This window comes from Amblyomma maculatum, chromosome 11 (assembly GCF_055883805.1).
Source record: "Amblyomma maculatum isolate TAMU_Amacu chromosome 11, ASM5588380v1, whole genome shotgun sequence".
In the NCBI taxonomy this organism is placed as follows: Eukaryota; Metazoa; Arthropoda; class Arachnida; order Ixodida; family Ixodidae; genus Amblyomma; species Amblyomma maculatum.
In genome coordinates, this window is record NC_139354.1 from 81550499 (window position 1) to 81567899 (window position 17401).

At 41.0% G+C, this 17401-nt stretch overlaps 1 protein-coding gene across 1 annotated transcript in view; it reads right to left on the minus strand.

Moving 5' to 3' along the window:
- LOC146174263 (sodium-coupled monocarboxylate transporter 1-like) overlaps positions 1-16808 on the minus strand; it is a 67760-nt gene extending 50952 nt beyond the window's left edge. The window contains exons 1-3 of the mRNA XM_084585362.1: positions 16686-16808; positions 6754-7014; positions 4328-4393 (exon numbers count right to left, since the gene is read on the minus strand). Of these exons, the coding sequence (XP_084441488.1) occupies positions 4328-4393; positions 6754-7014; positions 16686-16808 (450 nt within the window). The remainder of the gene's footprint in view (positions 1-4327; positions 4394-6753; positions 7015-16685) is intronic.
- Between the last annotated feature and the right edge of the window lie 593 nt (positions 16809-17401).

A 17401-nucleotide genomic window follows, 5' to 3' on the forward strand; every position in this document is an offset into this window, starting at 1 on the left:
ATGAGCTTGCCTACCTTACCTCTAAAGGATGAGGATGGCATTTTTTCGTAATGACATTGTGTGCCTTCGTTTCCTTCCTGCGCGTCTGTCGCTCACTGTATTCATACGCTCACGCTTTGAGTACATTCAGTTGCTAGTCGGCGCTCGTGTTGTCTACTTCCCTGTTCCGTCTCCTGCGCTATTTCCTTCTACCATGACCAACTCGCCCAGCAACACACTTTGATGCTGTATTCGGTGCTGAAAGAGATTACACTGAGTAACATTTATATCCCATGTCTTAGTCATCGATTAGCCATTGCGGCAGTTATATCGATGCACAACACGTTTAGCCACTAGCTAGCTTTCTATTAACCACTAACAATCTTTCTTTCTGTGTTCGAGCTGACTTGTTAACTGTTCTTGTGGGTGTAATAAGAGTGCGTTTTTGTAGTTTCTCTCAATTATTTTGCGGATGTTCGTAATTTCAATATTTCATAATGCAGGCTTCTTCCTGCAAAGAATACAGCATCGTTCGAGTCCTGAGCGTCGTGGTTGTGAGCAAAAAATCACGAGTGCGCTTCTGGCCGGTGCTAGTTGACAGTGATGAGGTCGCGCACTGAATCGTCGGTGGGTTTTGTGATGTTAAGAGGTTACCTTAGAGTGCCGAGTTACAGAGCTAAGAATTAGGGTTGCTACTATAAGAGGGAAAGGGAGATCGGTGCCGAACTTACCCAGATCCCAGCTTTGATACAGTGTTAGACAGGCTGTATTCATTGTTCTCGCACGCACGTTCTCACTGCTCAGTAAAAGCAGGAGTTACTACTGATGTCAGTAGATTTTCACATAATGAGGAGGGGACTCACAACCGCTGAAGGGTATGATACAGTAGTGGTGTGTTGTAGTATTTCTTGCTATTTTAACTGCTTATTTTGCATTATTTAGAGCTTGCGCTTGGACACAAACGGATGAAAGACAAGAGTTAGCGATGAGGGTTTAGTTGCTATGACATAATGACCGAACATAAAACTGCGCAGGGGACGACACACTGGAGAGAACCAAACAGGACGAGCTCAGTGGTGAAAGGCAATTTGTGTCAGTAGAAACGTTTCGATTAGCGGCATCTTAGTCCACCGTATTTTGTGTTTTCAGTCTACTCATGTAGCACTAGCAAGCCTGAAAAAAAAAATTAAAAAGCGTACTGCGCTACAAAAACTGCTTGCTTCTCTGGGAAATACCCCCAGCTCAATTTGTGCAAGATCTTTTTCTAAAATCGAGGTTACGCTCTTAGCTCATCCGGCATGGCCCACCGTTTTAATGATAGGACACCAGCCAAAACTTTATGCTAACACTCATGTCTGATAATCTGAACCTCTAATTTTTTTATATGCATACTTTTTATCAGTATTTTGTGTTCCTCTACTCTTGTCAGTAATAGTATAAATAAAGTATTGTGCAAACATTACAAGTATAGTCTTCATCCTTTGTCCCCTGTTTCAATTCTGTTCTGCCTTAAAGTAGGCATTGAATAACTCCAGTCCGTTTACTGAAGTTTTAAACACACGTTGAAGCTCTTCAGTGAACGCAAAATTCATCGAAAAAATGTGATAGATTGCAGACGTTGTTACATACTACCGTCCCCATTTGTCAAATACAATCTTGAGCAAAACATGAAAGATAAAATCAAACTAATGTTTACGTAAGGCAGTGAAAACTACTAACAATTATACTAGAAATGAGCAGCTGTGATAAAAAAATCAAAATTGCAAGGCATGATATAAAATATTTTTAAAGATCATGAAACACAGCTAGGAGATATATCCATAATATATCTATTAGAGCAAATAGACGAGAAATATAAAGATGTATTCATAATGAGCCCGGGTTGTCGTACCATTTAACGCAGTGAAAAGGAACAATAACTTGTTCCTTTTCACTGTGTGTGCCCACACAGTAAGAGCTCGAGGTCTTTTTAATACCTCCATTAAGACAATCCGTATATTAATAGTCGTAGCCCGGCCGTATTTATTTAAGACGACAAGACTAGTTCGTTAAATTCGCCCTATGCAGTTTCTAACAATGATATAACTGTTAATGTGATATGATGTAATAAAAGTGCTGTTTATGGACATATCTCTCTAAGAACAATGATGCTGCATTTCATTCGAGGGTGCATGACTATTGAAAATTTCTTATACATTATGTTGGCTTCTATCACGTCTATAATTGTGAAATAATGAGGCGTAGAGGATTAAGAGCGGGCCACTGTGTATTGCACACAGAGTATTCTATTTGTCACAAATGTAGATTCTGTGCTGTTCTTTTAAGTCTCGTGCCCGAAACAAGAAGGCAGTAGTGCATCCAGAATGCGCTGAGGTGTAATATGTTCACTTTTGCATTTATTGTGGCAACAGATAATTTATTTTTGACTGATCAATCTTGAAACATTTGTTTTTTTTCTGCAGCATGGCCAAGCAGATTAGGGGTTCAATAAAAAATTATATAGATAACACGTGGGATTTACCGCGTTTGATTTACCCGGTAATATTTTGGACCAGTTTGACGAGAAGGAAGGAGAATAGGCACAGTGTACTGGAAATGCAGGAACTATTTTACGCAGGTGTACTGAAACGGTATTTTGAATTCATTATAAATATACCTGTTCAAAACGACCGTTGCACAGAGGGAGATGAAAACATATATCAATGCCCGATGCTTTACAAATTATGGCAGAAGGTTCAGGGCATATTACGTGCTGTACATATTTAACGCGCATGAAGAATTTGACAACATTTATTTAAAGGGTAAGAATGGTAAAATCAATGAGAAAAGGGTGCTCATCTAGAGCATTATAAAGTTCGAGCGCAAAAAAACAACCACACACATACAGAATAACGACACAGCACAAGCGCTCACTACAAACCCACCCTCCTTATCGTCATGAACAAGCATCAGGTTATTGCTATCGAAGAAAGTAACCGCACCATTTACACACTGCCAGCGCACGACTTCCAGCTCACGATCTAATCGCAATAAACCGAAAAGTGGCCCTGCAAGCGAAAGGTGAAGACCGGGACCACTGTGGACTGTTTGCGGAAGACTGCAGCGAAAGAATTGAACTTGCGCAGTGACAGTGTGTTAAATGATGTGGTTACTTTCTTCAACAGCAATAACTTGGTGCTTGTTCAAGCCGATAACGAGGATGGGTTTGTAGTGAGCGCTTGTGCTGTGTGGTTAGTCTGTCTGTGCGTAGTTGGTTTTTGCCGCTCTAACGTTATAATGCTCAGTATCCACCAAGTTGCCCTGGAGGAAGTTATACTGATGGTGCTTATCTCTCCAGACCAACCAATGATGATTGGCTGGTTTGTGGGGTTTAACGTCCCAAAGCAACTCAGTGTATGAGAGACGCCGTAGTGGAGGGCTCCGGAAATTTCGACCCCCTGGGGCTCTTCAACGTGCACTGAAATCACACAGCACACGGGCACTTTCTTTTCGCCTCCATCGAAAAGCGGCCGACGAGGCTGGGATTCAATCCCGCTTCATTGGGAGCAGTAGACAAGCGCCGTAGCCACTGCGCCATCCCGGCGGGAACCAGTGATGATTGATTTTATATGGATTGTGCTGTTTGATCGCGTGTTTTGTTATATTCAGATGGATACCACATCAGTCAGGTTTCTAGTGCTGAGGTCAAGCTATTATTTCTGTTTTTTGTTGGTCTCTTTCTTCTTGAAATGTATTTAATATCCGTCAGCGTGTCACTGTTTATAATTTTATACACTTGTGAATTGTTACTGGTTCATTTTCGCCATATAGTGGCACATTTCCGTCCGCAGTCGGCGATTGAACGAGGTTCCGGGACAGCAAGCAAGCATTATGTGCTTAGGTTGGACAGAAAATGAGATATGTATACGAAAAAAGAGTGAAAAAATTTTCATTCGATTCATTATGTTATTCGTCGTAATCAGTAGAGATGCTTGCAATATTTTTGTCTTCGGTTGTAACACTAAACATTTTTTTGTTCGTAGTAATAAGTTCTGCGAACATCCTTTAAATATAATCATACGCATAGTCAACGATATCAATCATCAGAGCTTTGTACGTTCATATTACGAACGCCAGTCGCTAAATGTGAATTTCAATTTGATCATGGATGTCTTAAGACCGTTTAACTCCGCCGGAAGAGCAAATGAGCAGGCGTAACTCAATCACACTTACAAAAGAGAACATGCTCAACTGTTGTGAATGCGCAAACATCCTATTTCTATAATGAAGCACTTGCAGCTAATCTGAAAAAGTGCTATGTTTGTCTCTTGAGAGCTGCACTCAAAAAATATTTTGACATGTCACTTACGCTGAGGATGAAGTAGACGACACACGCTGTGACACCAACCTTGTTGTCGAAGCGCATGCGTAGGTACTGTCGGGAAAAATTAAAAGAAGCAAGGTTAATCAAAGTAACACCTCGTTAATTATAAAAATGGGTGTCATGGTAAATCCTCATATAAACTTTTATGAAACCGCAAGTGGTTTTAATGCGGAAAACCCATTTTGTTTCAACTAAGCAGAATCAATCAGCAGACAAAATTTGCCAGGTTGCAAACTGACCGATCGCTTCTGCCACCTGTTTACAAAGGATCTGGTTTATACAAAGGTACGAAATAACGTACAGGCAACAAATGTGTTGAAAATTCTTGCCTTGTTAAATAACAGGGATGAATTTATTCCTAATCGCTTTTTATTGGACGAATATGAGTACACCAGCGAAGAATATATTGGTATTTTTCGTACTGTGCTGCAGATTCCTTAGTCCTATTCTGTTTTAAGGAAAGTTGTTTTGATTACTACAGAGCCAGGTACACATCTATTTTATTCAAGAATAGGCAGGTCGTCATTATTGTATAATAAGTGCATGTTGCTTCATTTCGTAGCCTCAGCTATGTTTATGTATTGCCATAAATGTTTATTTTCGTTGTAGATTTTAAAAGTTGAAGCCGTGATTTCTGGCGATAAAATTTGCCAGTTTCCTGCGGTGTCAGAAAATTAGGGATGTCGGAACAAGTATGTAGAGTTCCAGGATTTCTTGGGCTGCGTTCTGTCTGTCTACGAACTATGGTACAGTATCGTATCGCAAAATTCATGCCTATCCCCAGTAACGAGCTCTGAAACGGCAAAGATTTAATTTTGAAGTAATAGAAAAGGGTGCTGCGAAGCCTACGCATTGCAATCTGATTCCTCTTTTCTATTTTCTTTTATAGTATTTTACCTCACTATTTTAAAATTGTTTGTGCATCGTTAATCTCTCCCTGAGATTAGTGTGAGTCTTGCAAATCCGTAGTACCCTCTGCTGTGGCGCGATAGATAAAGGGAGGGAAAATGAGGGTACTCGTTATAATACATGAAGGAAAGAAGCTCACAGTCGGCGAGGCCAAGGAAAGCATTCGAGATTGTATTTTGTGCCTTTTTAATTTTTACTTCGGTGTTCGCATAAATTAGTAATGTAAGCTGTCTAGGGGAAAGATAAACACAAAGTAGAAGAAAAAACAACTTTGTGTTTATCTACTTTGTGTACCGGAAAGCGTGGCGTGACATGGTCCATAGGGTCACGAAGAGCCGGACACGACTGAACGACTGAACTGAACTGTACTGTCTATTATGATGCTGTCATTGAAGATCTCCAGTATTTTTTTTCGTATTGTGTATGTATTTTCTACACACACACACACACGCATACACCACACACACACACACACACACACACACACACACACACACACACACACACGCATATATATATATATATATATATATATATATATATATATATATATATATATATATATATATATATATATATATATATATATATATATATATATATATAACAGATATCGCTGTAGCAGGCGCCTTTTGCTTGCAAGGAAACAAAGGAGTTGATGATAATGATATCAGAAAATTATTTCAACAATAAGACGTTTGCACCCTGTGCGAAAAGCCTTCAATTCGTGGACTGAAACAGGTGTGGCAAGCCTGGCACGATATACCAGTTTGCGCTCGTAATGCAGATCACAGATGGACAGGCAGGCTCCTGACTTGAGCGGTGATAGGTTTGGAGATATGAAAGACTGCTAGATGATACTGTCACGCCAAGGTGCTGCGTTTTATTAAGGGGTATCCATCGCATATGCCGGTATAATGTCGGGATGAGTGCGGGTTAATGTATGCAGAAAGTTGAAATAGGTATAATAACAGTTTACAGTTTTTGCGAGAAAGATAGCTCTGTGAGCACTTTGCACTCAGGTGTATATCTTTGCCTGCTCAGGCAATAATAAACGTCAGCTCTCTTTTGAGCGCTTTGCACTAATTTGGATATGTTTTCCTGCTCAGGCAATGATACCCGAGCAGAGTTTATTATGTTTTGGCTACAGGCTGCGATAATGAACTGGGGCTTCCTGGTCTCAATTCCGGGCTTCAGCAAGCGATAGCGTATGCCCATCGATCTCCAGAAAGGGACATCTGGCTAGAGGTATAGAACTACTACGTCTTTGGAAGAGTTAGTACCCAAAGAGTTGTTTATTTTTACCGCATAGGCGGATTTTTGAGACTTTGCTTGCGAGTTAATGAAGACGCAGATGGTATTAGACGGGGGCTGAAAACGATGGGTTCAACTATACTGTGGCTGTCTCTGCTTCCAGGATGGTGGAAATTGTGATGAATGTTTTCTGACCCACAACTATCTCTTTTAAAAGAATTATTGCTTTCCTTAGCAAGAACGCTGACCTGAAAAATTGATGCCACACGATGACCGTAGAGCACCGGCACCAGCGCATACGCCGTCACGACCGCCGCTAGTGGTATTCCGACCAGGGGCCAGTCCACGTGGAAACCATAGGCGTAGTAGTGGCCCACGAAGCTCACTACGCTCGCGGCAGTTGCCACCGACGCCAGCACAGATACCGCGAGAGCACTGGCTGGTAGAGTTTTGCCGCCCAAGAAAGTCTCGAGAACAGCTGACGGCCCTCTACTTTCATCTCGTGTTACCTGCAGTCCGTTACAATGGCAGGAAACCATTAAAAAAGTCGCACGTCATCACGCGCCTCTGATTCTCGTATGCCATTGCCATCGCACATGCATTCTCTATCGGAACGTTAGAGCAAGGTTTGATTTTGCCCTGGGTCACTATTGTATAGCACGGATTGAAGACAGACAACATGAGCGGTTATCAGGCTTGGAAGTGATAAAGCAAAAAGGAAACGTTTTCAAAAGACTACTGACACAATGTCACTCAGCGATTTAAAACAATTCAAGCATAACGCAACAGGTTCACTGTCTTATGGTATGTCACCACCTTTTTCACAATGTTTTTAAATTTTGACCTTTAAATTTTTATTTCACACTGGCCTTATAAAGCATCGTTTTATATGATATTCAAAAGCAAAAAGGAGTTTAAAAAATGATGCTAGAATTAGTTATTGACAAAAAATGGTCCAAACATGGCTGTTACGCAAACACTCATGACTAACCAATGGAGTGCAGAAATTCTAAACTTTTTGGCACAGAGTTAGCCAAATAACCAGGCTGTGCAACTAACTAGTATCTAGTATCTTTGCCATCCGATAATTGGGAATCATGTTATACAAAAAATTCCAAAGAAAGCAAACAAATGTGTCATTTTTGTTTGCATTCCTTGGCATAAAATATGATTACATCAAAACTTACCATTCGATTTCATTCATCCTAGTTCATTGCACAGGTTAGTAAAAGAGAAACAAGCGTGCAAAGTTTCATTGAAAAATGTTCCTTCAGTTCAAAGTTACAACTGTTTGCACAACAAGAAAGTGCAAGAAATCAAGTTTTGTGAAAAACACGGATTAAAAACAGAGACGTTAGTAGCGTCATGCACCCCCCTTGCTGAAATTTAAAGAAATATTAAAAAAAAAAACAAAGCCTTACAAATTGTCTTTAAAAATCTTTTACATATGAGACTAAGACATAACAGAAAAGTTTCAATATGCGCCGTAGATTATCGTTGAGTTATCAGTTTCTGTTACCAAACCACATCAGTTTCGGTTTCGGAACTGTTCATCATCTGTTGCGCAGTTAGCTATAACTTTTGAACTAAATAAGATACGAACATGATTCTTGCTGCAAAACATTCTTGAATGTTTGGGGACTCTCTAAATCTAAAAAAGAAAAAATGTCATTTTTACAACAAAAATGCCTTTTCAAAGGTGGTGACATACCTACCTTAAGAAAAGAGAATAAACTGAACTTCAACGAAAAGATTAAAACAGACTGCCGTCAGGGCAGCGAGCAAACGTAGAAAAGGTGCAACTGTTTAACTGCACACCATTCATGCCTAGTGTTGGTAAGCTTAGTGTGGAGGGCACACAGCGCCAAGGAGTAGAACTTGCCTAAAGAGTTAATACATTTTTCATGGAAACTGTAAGCAACAAGCAATGTTCAGATTTATGGAGACATACTAGAAGTAGAAACACATTCTTTCTAGCAGCCACTGACGAACACAAAGTATTCTAGCAATTTTGCCTTACTCAAGAAAAGCAAATTTCCTGATAATTATGGCATACAAAAACGGTGGTAAATTATCTATTAAATGTTATAGAGCATGTACTGACTCACATATAAAGCCTTGTCTTATCAACAGAATGCTTCCTTAAACTGATGCAGGTATCATGAATCACCTTATTTTTCGAGATTGGCGATAACATCATTTGACTAATTACCCGCCAGTGTCTACTCGGCCGAGCTTTTCTAAAGGCTGAGAAAAACTATTTGTAAAAAGCTATAAAGGTTTGCAGCTTAGTTCTTATCTTCTTCTTGACATGATTCTCTTCAGAGAATATCGGCCAAAACCGCTTTATCAGTACAAAAAGTCATTCTTGACACTTATGAAAACAAAGAATATATGCGTTGATGTATTCGTAGACGCTTGAAATGCTTTTGGCCGCCTCAATGATCATAAGTTAATAGACACGCAAAAGCAATATCAATTACGCGGAAAACCCCTTCGTTTGTTATAAAATTATGTTTCTTCCTTTTGCTCAATCGCTACAGGGATCCCATGGGAAAGTATTTCAGGCCATTTACCCTTCCCGTATAAATTATTGACATTATCAGTGTAAATAGTCAGCCACAGGTTACATTTTATGAGGACGGCACTAGAATCTCTTTCAGAGTCACCAGTAATGACTCTTTTGTCCCCGTAATTAACAGCACACTAGATGACCTGAAAAATAAAAGTGAAACAAACCCTTTATAATAAACACAAAAAACAAAAGCAGTAGTTTTTCATACATGAAATGGACGATCATGTCGGATTTTAGTTAACTGTAGAAAATTCCTGCATAAAATACTAAGCACAGTCAAAACCTTAGACCGTAGTTTTTTTAAACATGTGTGCTGGAGTTCGTGCGTTACTTCTTATGCCGTCTTTTAAACTTTGTTAGCATAGTAGCAAGATTTTGGTCGTTTCACCACTAAACTATACAACTTTATCATAATACGCTGCTCTTGCCTAGTTTGAGTTGTTTCTTGATGTGCGCGATACAATAAAATTGAGTTTGGAAAAGCTATATGTACTTGAAAGAAATGTGTGCGACACTTATCAATTGTCGTCCCTCGAGGAAACACGGAGGAACTATTTAATCGTTTCAATATCTCACCAGTTCATGATCTACACAAGTATTGCCTGGCAATCACGAACAAAAATTATTCTGCTATTGGCAAGAAAATTATTAGATATATCTTGTCTCTGAACAGATATCTCTAAATATTCATTTCGGGATCATTTTTATTGGTACATTCCTTTCTGCTCCACAGAATATGGACGGTCAGTGCTGCGCTTCATTGTTCACAGACACTAGATAAACTGTAAGCAGAGGAATGTGTGTGGAGGAAAATAGCCTTTGTAATGCTTTGGTGTTATCTCTACTTCTTCTACAACTGCATTTGTCTATTAATTTTTGGTTGCCTATATGTGTACGTATTTTGTTATTTTTATTGCTGCCACCAAAGTAAATTAGTATTCTAGTTTCCTGATTGTAGCGTATCAGTCCAAATATCCTTGATTTATTTTTGTACATATAGAGAAAAAAATGTAACCTGTTTCATTATGTCACCTTATGCGGTTCCCATCAAATTAGCTCTGATGCCTCTGAGCTTTGCTTACCTTGTGCAGGGGGCTCGGACTGCCTTGAAGTAAAATCTTTCTTACTTTTTTTTTGCCCGTGCCTACGCACATCGCTTTGAAGTTAAGCCGAGAAAACCATTTGACTTACATAGTTTCTAAGGTGAAGACATACTAGTCACATCCTCAGCAGGGAATTCAAGCACCAATTTTATATATGAACTCATTTCTAGCGTACGCAGCCGAGCCTCGGTGTCAGGAACTCTATATAACAAACCGTAATGAATAATGAGAGGAAATAAAAGCATTTTTGCGCTGTCTCTACTTCCCTTTTCCTGGCAGTGTGAATATGTGACCTTTGCAGAACGCGTCGGAAAACTGAAAGCGAACATTTTTTTCCTGGAAACGGCCTCGTTACGGTATACTCTAGTGACGCAGTAAGTATATATTAACTACCGCATTCTTCACTTTGGAAGTAACGTAGTCCTGGCCACACTAGCTGAACGCCATATCTCACATATATAAAGAAAACCAGCAGTCTTAATAAACTGCCAGTCTTTCAGTGCAAGATGACGCGATATGGTGAAAACTTAAAAAAAGGCAGGAGGTTGTTACGCCACAGGTATCAAAGCTGCTGCCTCTAGCAGAGGTACGCGAAAGTAAGTGCATTTATTCATTTACCGAATGAAATATGAATACACAGCAAAACACAATGCAGGCGCAACACATTGATCTCTTTTATTACGTTTCGCACAGCCGAGAAAGCGCTTAAAATTGATAAGATATATAAACCGTTCAGCGAATCCGCACGTAGCGAAAGATACCCGTATATTGTTCAATGCAGAAAAACGTTTGTAGAGAAATATCTCAGTACTCAAACAAAGCGAACGTACTAGAAATTGTGACCTGCAATAAAATGTTGCGCCCCTTTCCACAAACACACACTGCGTGGTTTCAAAAGGGGAATGCCTTGGAGTATGCACGAATGCGAGTGGCCAGTAGAAATACTAGCAAGCATGCCAGTATACCTATGCGCCACTATATCGAGGTCCAAATTCGTCACCATATTAGAGACACACTAAAAAAATTACCGACGATTACGTTACTTCCTAATGCGAAATTTGAGCGCAGCAAATAAGCTGTTTCACCTTTTCGATAGATTGAGGCAAAGAAATCGAGGAACACATGTATGCGCTATCACAGAATTTTTTTTTTATTTTTCACACGTATTCCTTTAATAAAGACTCCACTAACAATTCTTGACAGTCATGAAGGAAGCTTTGTGGTCCGAGAAATAGACATATATGTTCGACTTGGTACACCAATGCTTGATTCTCAAAGGCGAGATCTATACAAGTGCCTCGCGAGTTGTCACAGCCGTGGGACGCGTTAAGAGCGAGAGGAACGGGATACGAAGAGGCGTCCGTGTGCTGTGCGATGTCAGCGCACGTTAAAGATCCCAAGGTGGTCGAAATTACTCCGTAGCCCTCCACTACGACTCCTCTTTCTCTCTTTCCACTTTCACTCTCGCCTTCCTCCCTTCCCTTACGGCTTGGTTGCGGTGTCCACAGAAAACAAGCGAGACACCGCGCCTTTCCCTTCCTATAAAAAATAAATCAGTTTTTCTACGCGGTCATGCCCCGCCGGGGTGGTACATTGGTAAGACGCCCGACTATTGTCCGGAATACCCGGGTCCGAACCCGACCTCGGCGGCTGCGTTTCGATGGAGGCGAAACGAAGAGGCGTCCGTGTGCTGTACGATGTCAGCGCACGTTAAAGATCCCCAAGTGGTCGAAATTACTCCGTAGCCCTCCACTACGGCTCCTCTTTCTCTCTTTACACTTTAACTCCCACCTTCCTCCCTTCCCTTACGGCGCGGTTCAGGTGTCCACAAATTCGTGTGACAGATACTGCGCCTTTCCCTTCCTGTGAACCAATTATTATATCTACGCGGTCACGTTGTCTTGACTCGCTAGCGGCGGCAGCGGCATCAGACAGTCGCTGCTAGCGCTTCCTCCGGCGACCCCTCCCCCACCCCCCAAACCCCCTTCCTTTCCTTGTGTTCTCCGGCTGCTCCGCGCTTCCTGCGAGGCTTCGGTTGCCAAGCGCCGGCTCGAACTGGGGGGATGAAAGTGGGGAGGCGCTGGTTACGAGGCCGACGCCGACGCGAAACCCAGGAACGAGTGCCAAAGAGCTGCGCTCTAAAACGGTTTGCCATCTATGAGGAACGTTTCTGCTAGCACACTGAACAATACAGTGACTCTAGTTTTGTGCCTATTGGTAACTGAATGTCCCTCGTCTTCCGTTTTGACAGTAAATATTTGTTACCATTAATAAAAAATGTTTTATCCAGTAACAGTGATACATAAAAGGAATAGTGATGTCAGAAAACGGAATTTGTTTTTGCTTTTTAGGCTTTTTCAACACAAAGTGAAAGGAACTAAAGTAGGTCCCAGATAAACCTATGAGTCGGTTTTATTCCCAGGGCCTGCTAGCCTAAGCCGTATGCCAAGCTCCAATGCATTATTCCTCCCTTCTAACAGCGGCATTTAGGGATTACAATAGGGACCTTTATTTCCCTTGCTCCATTCGTTCTTAGTGCCGCCATGAAGAGTCTTTGTCAAAAAGTCTGAAGCCAAAGATTTTCGTCGCAGCCGCACAATGAAGCCGTCATGACGCCATTAAAGAGTAATGGGCAGCGAAATGGCATGAAAATGTCGTGCGGTAATAAAAATAATTTAACGGCATTTTAAGCGTCCTTTGCCCTTTAAAATTGGCATCAGGAGTTCATTTCGTAGCTGAGGAGAAAATCATTTGTCTCCAAGACTTTTGACCGAGTCTACTTTTTCAGAACAGGTTTTTCAGGGCCATGTAGCTGCTCCTAACGTTCAAGTGCTATCTCCGCTGGCAGCAGCAGAAAGTGAAATGTCCTATTGTATATGATTTAGAACTCTCACACTGGCTCTGACTTTTGTGTTTTAGGCCACGCACTACTCTATGAGCGCACATTTTCTCTCTAGCCGAATTTATACTGCTCAGCCATCTTTTAACTATATTGTGGAAGGCTTAGTTTTCAAGATAATCTAGCGTTGACAGCACAGTGATCGATTAATTAAGATCATGCCCCTGCTTTGTGGTTGTTGACTGGTGGCATGGCATGGCAGTGATTCGTCAACGGATTGTATGACGCACCTACGCCACACGAATTTGGCAGATGACATAAGCTGACATGTCGGATAGGATCATTAAAACTGAAAGTTGATTTGAGAATCGAACACATACCATTTATGTTCAGAGTCACATGTGCTACCTTCCTCAACGCCCGCAAGAACGTTCGTAAAGAAATAGAGCATTATATATAGGTCGATTCGATTTTCATATATTGGGGTTGCTAACTACTTTATACAAATGAGTCGTTGCCACTTGGCACAAGCAAGAAATAATTTATCAATTCAGTAGCAAACTTCAGCGCAACAGAATCCGCAACGGAGCCAAGAGACAAGGGCAATTAACATATATTTTACAGTCTACGATAAGCAGAAGCTACGTTTAGAACGTTGCCTTTCATAACACCATTTTTCCAATTCGCATCACAGGCGTTGTCAAACTCCTTGTCGACGGCAGCGTCTGTAACGCGCAAAGATGGTTGCAACGCACACATAGCCCTTTTTCTTCATCGCTGACGCGCGCTACAATACTGTGCTGCAACGGGCCCCCGCTTCCCTCACCTATTTATAAAAAGTGTTCTAGAAATAGAAACATGTGCACGTATTCCTTATCAGCCGCGGTGGTCCTCAACTTTCCCATTTCTTGGAAAATAATTATGTAGCTTATGGACAAATCGCCAAATTTCTGCTTGCCAGTGCGCACAAGCCTGTCCCCATTTTAAACCGCTTGATGTGATGGCTTGTTCCCTGAACTCAACGGGGCGCCAGATGTTCTTGTTGATATCTCGGCAATGTATGTATGAAAAGAGAGTCAGTGAGGTTGTGATTTATGACGACCGAGGAGACATGTGTTTTTGTACATGCACTCTAGCAACAGCTGCAACCAGCAGGCGCGCCTAGGCTAGCCAATAACCGGACACACCATTGAACAAAACCGAGTAACGCACTCCAATGAACAGCGCCAGGATTTGCGTATCACCTTTACCGCCCAATACGTGCCCCAACACAGCTGTATATTTACCGAAGTGCGTCCTGAAAAAGTAGTCAGTTCTTTTTTTAACATCAAATCATAAATATAGTGACAATGGCATAGGTAATCGCTTCTCGTCCAGAGTTCAAATTTCTGGAAACATGTGGTCCCCTTAAACTAGGAGCAGTATGTTATCGTTCACTCAGGAATAAAGCACTGAATGCTGGCCCAAAATGATTGAACTTTCAGGGAACGTTTTAGACTTAATGAGGCATCTTGATATCAATAGATTTCTTTGTCTGTTTGCCTTATAAGCATCGTGCTGTTTTTTCCTACTGGTTTCGTGCCAACATTCGTGCCTTTATGCTGCAACATGACATGCTATCAAACAATATAATGTCGTAAAGGAGCAATATACATGCACAAGCGAACGCATCATTTATTCCGAGATTCTCCTCCTCTTGACTAATTTCTCTCCAGTGCGCATTGATCGAAATCTTCTCATGCCTGCAGAAAACTTATTTCGTTCCATTGTAAGTACAGCATTTCATTTCAATATGGTTACAGCATTTTTATTAATTTTATTTCCCCAGTAGTCTGGATGGAGCTCAGGGATGCAAATTGTGCATTGCAGCATGGCATGGCGCAGGAAACAAGCACAAAGTAAAGTGGGCATAATTTATACAAAAAAAAATGAATTGAGCTCGATAGCAGAATCTGCACAATAAGGATGTTTTACAGTCAATTAAAAAATATAACCTTACTTTTCATAGCAAAAGTTGAAAAAAATGCATGTGACGTACACCTTCGGTTGAAAGATTAGTTAAACAACCGCAAAAGGAGCAACATATTGCATAGAAATAAGGGAAATAGTGCAAAACAATACTACGATGTTGTCACTAATTGAAAGCAATTGTTTAATATTTTCGCAAATAAATAAATGTAACCATTTCAGATGTTCAAACTGATTTAGTGAGTACAGAACATTACACTGCAATGGCAGAGTTTTAGTTGTTATTCGCGAGGAAAACGTGTATTAAAGGAATTATTTCCCGGGTATCGAAATATTCTACCTCGAACATCTCACCCACTAAGAGTCAATCCCCAGAACATGGTCTCCTGATGCAGAGCAATGCCCGTATGTGGACTTATATATTAGGTTCGTCTGAAATGAAATTATTACACTAACAAAGCTAACGCGCAAGCCCAACAATCTGCAACCGAAATAGCCTCACTTGACCTCTTAGCTTATAGATCGGAGAAAACTATCAAGCATATATATAAAGGGGCTGTATTGTTATTCACATGACCAAGTGTACAAAACAGGCTTGTAAACAAACGTTTCGCACCAACACCACACAGATATTCAATAAATGTATCATGAGAAAACATATCTATGAGCCAGAAAAAAAAATTACCGAGGTTGATAACAAATGTTTAAAGTCATCAAAAAAGCAAGCAGATCCATTTACCATTCTGCCGATAATTCACAAGTTTTCCGCAGATGCATTGTTGACTACAGAAATACCGCGAACGTCCACAGTTGCTTAGAACACTATGACCACCTAAGATCAGCCAATATAACTAAACCCCTCCAAGCAGACTTCCCGACCTTGCTTTTCTCGTTCATGCAGGACTTGTCTAAAGTTCTTCAAATTATAGAGTGTATTAGCACAGCGAATATTTCAAATGAATGTATATGTGTCAGCGGTGAAGTCATGGTACTCTCACTAATATTCCTATACATGAAGGCATCGACGCCTTCTGTCAAGTATTAATTAAAAAACACCAGCTGCATGGATCAGAAGTATATATATATCACTTCTTAATGTGATCATTTTAAATTATATGAAGTTTGAATAATATTCTTACCTGTCACCACTAATCATTTTCGTGCTCCCGGGCTTTGCTTACAGCATGCTTACACATTTTTTTGAGAGCCTTGATATGGCCTGAGCTGTGCTTCAACCCTTTTGGTGGTGTCCCGACACTTGCGAAGAACGGCAGCTCTTTCAAAATCAGGAATACAGTCCTCACACGACTGCTGTGTAAGCTCGGGGAGCTAAGCAAACAATGCAGCTAGAGTACAAGGCGACAACGCCATACGTTTGACGGTATCGCAAATAAATGCTATCCGTCGATTGAGTGCAACGGTACCCTACAACAGCCAGAAAAGAGTCTCTTATATAAAAAATATAATGTAATAGTCCTCAAGCTTCATTTATTTAGCCACTCGCGCAAAGCGCGCAGTCGGACTGAACACATTGTGTTTCTATGATATGAAGTCAACGTTATGAATCATATTACATCTAACGGCGTTTTTACATACTACATCTAAACGTGTTTTTACAAGAACGATCTACAAGCACTGGATATACTGAGATAAGTAACAATTTTCTTGTTACCACCGCTATTAGTGAAAGCATACCTGACGACTTCTGCGAGCGAAGGAGAAGTAGAGGCCGACAAAATATCCCACCGCGGTGAGCACGCAGAATACGACGATGTCGATGACATCTAGTTTGTTGTCCGAAGACCCATTGCTTGGCATCGTTCTTTTTTTTCTTGGCAAAAGAAGCCGCTTAATGTTTACTCCTAGAAAATATTACCTTAAAGCGCCCCTCATGAAAATCTCATACCCTGTACTAGCACCTTGTCTGATGCGCGCAAGTTTAGGACTGCAAATATCTCTGTCGAAGAGCTTCCACCTGCAACATACTGATCCGATGTCGCAATAGCTATTAGTCAAATCGTTCGCGCTCCGGCAGGCTCGACGCAAAGGCGGTACTCGCAGGTGGAACTGCTGACCTCATTTCCGGTGGTGGTCTGCTTTAAAGCACATATGCCGTAAGCGATGCTTCCTTTATGATTCTTCGCGCTTTTGGCTCTGCGAACGAAGCTAAAGCACGAACCGGAACAGGGCCGATTAACTCGTCAGAACTATCTGCTTATGTGTTTGTACAAAAAATAACAATGAAAGCGGACAGCTGTCACAGGTCCGCTGCGCTCCCAAAGCAGCTGTCTGATGTAGCCAATATGTAGACGCTGAAAAAATCAGAGGAACGTAATCTCGATTCCTTTCGTTTTCCGTGTTTAATTTTTCGTTCCTATTTTTGCTTTGAAGCAAGGTGTGGCTCCTGCAAG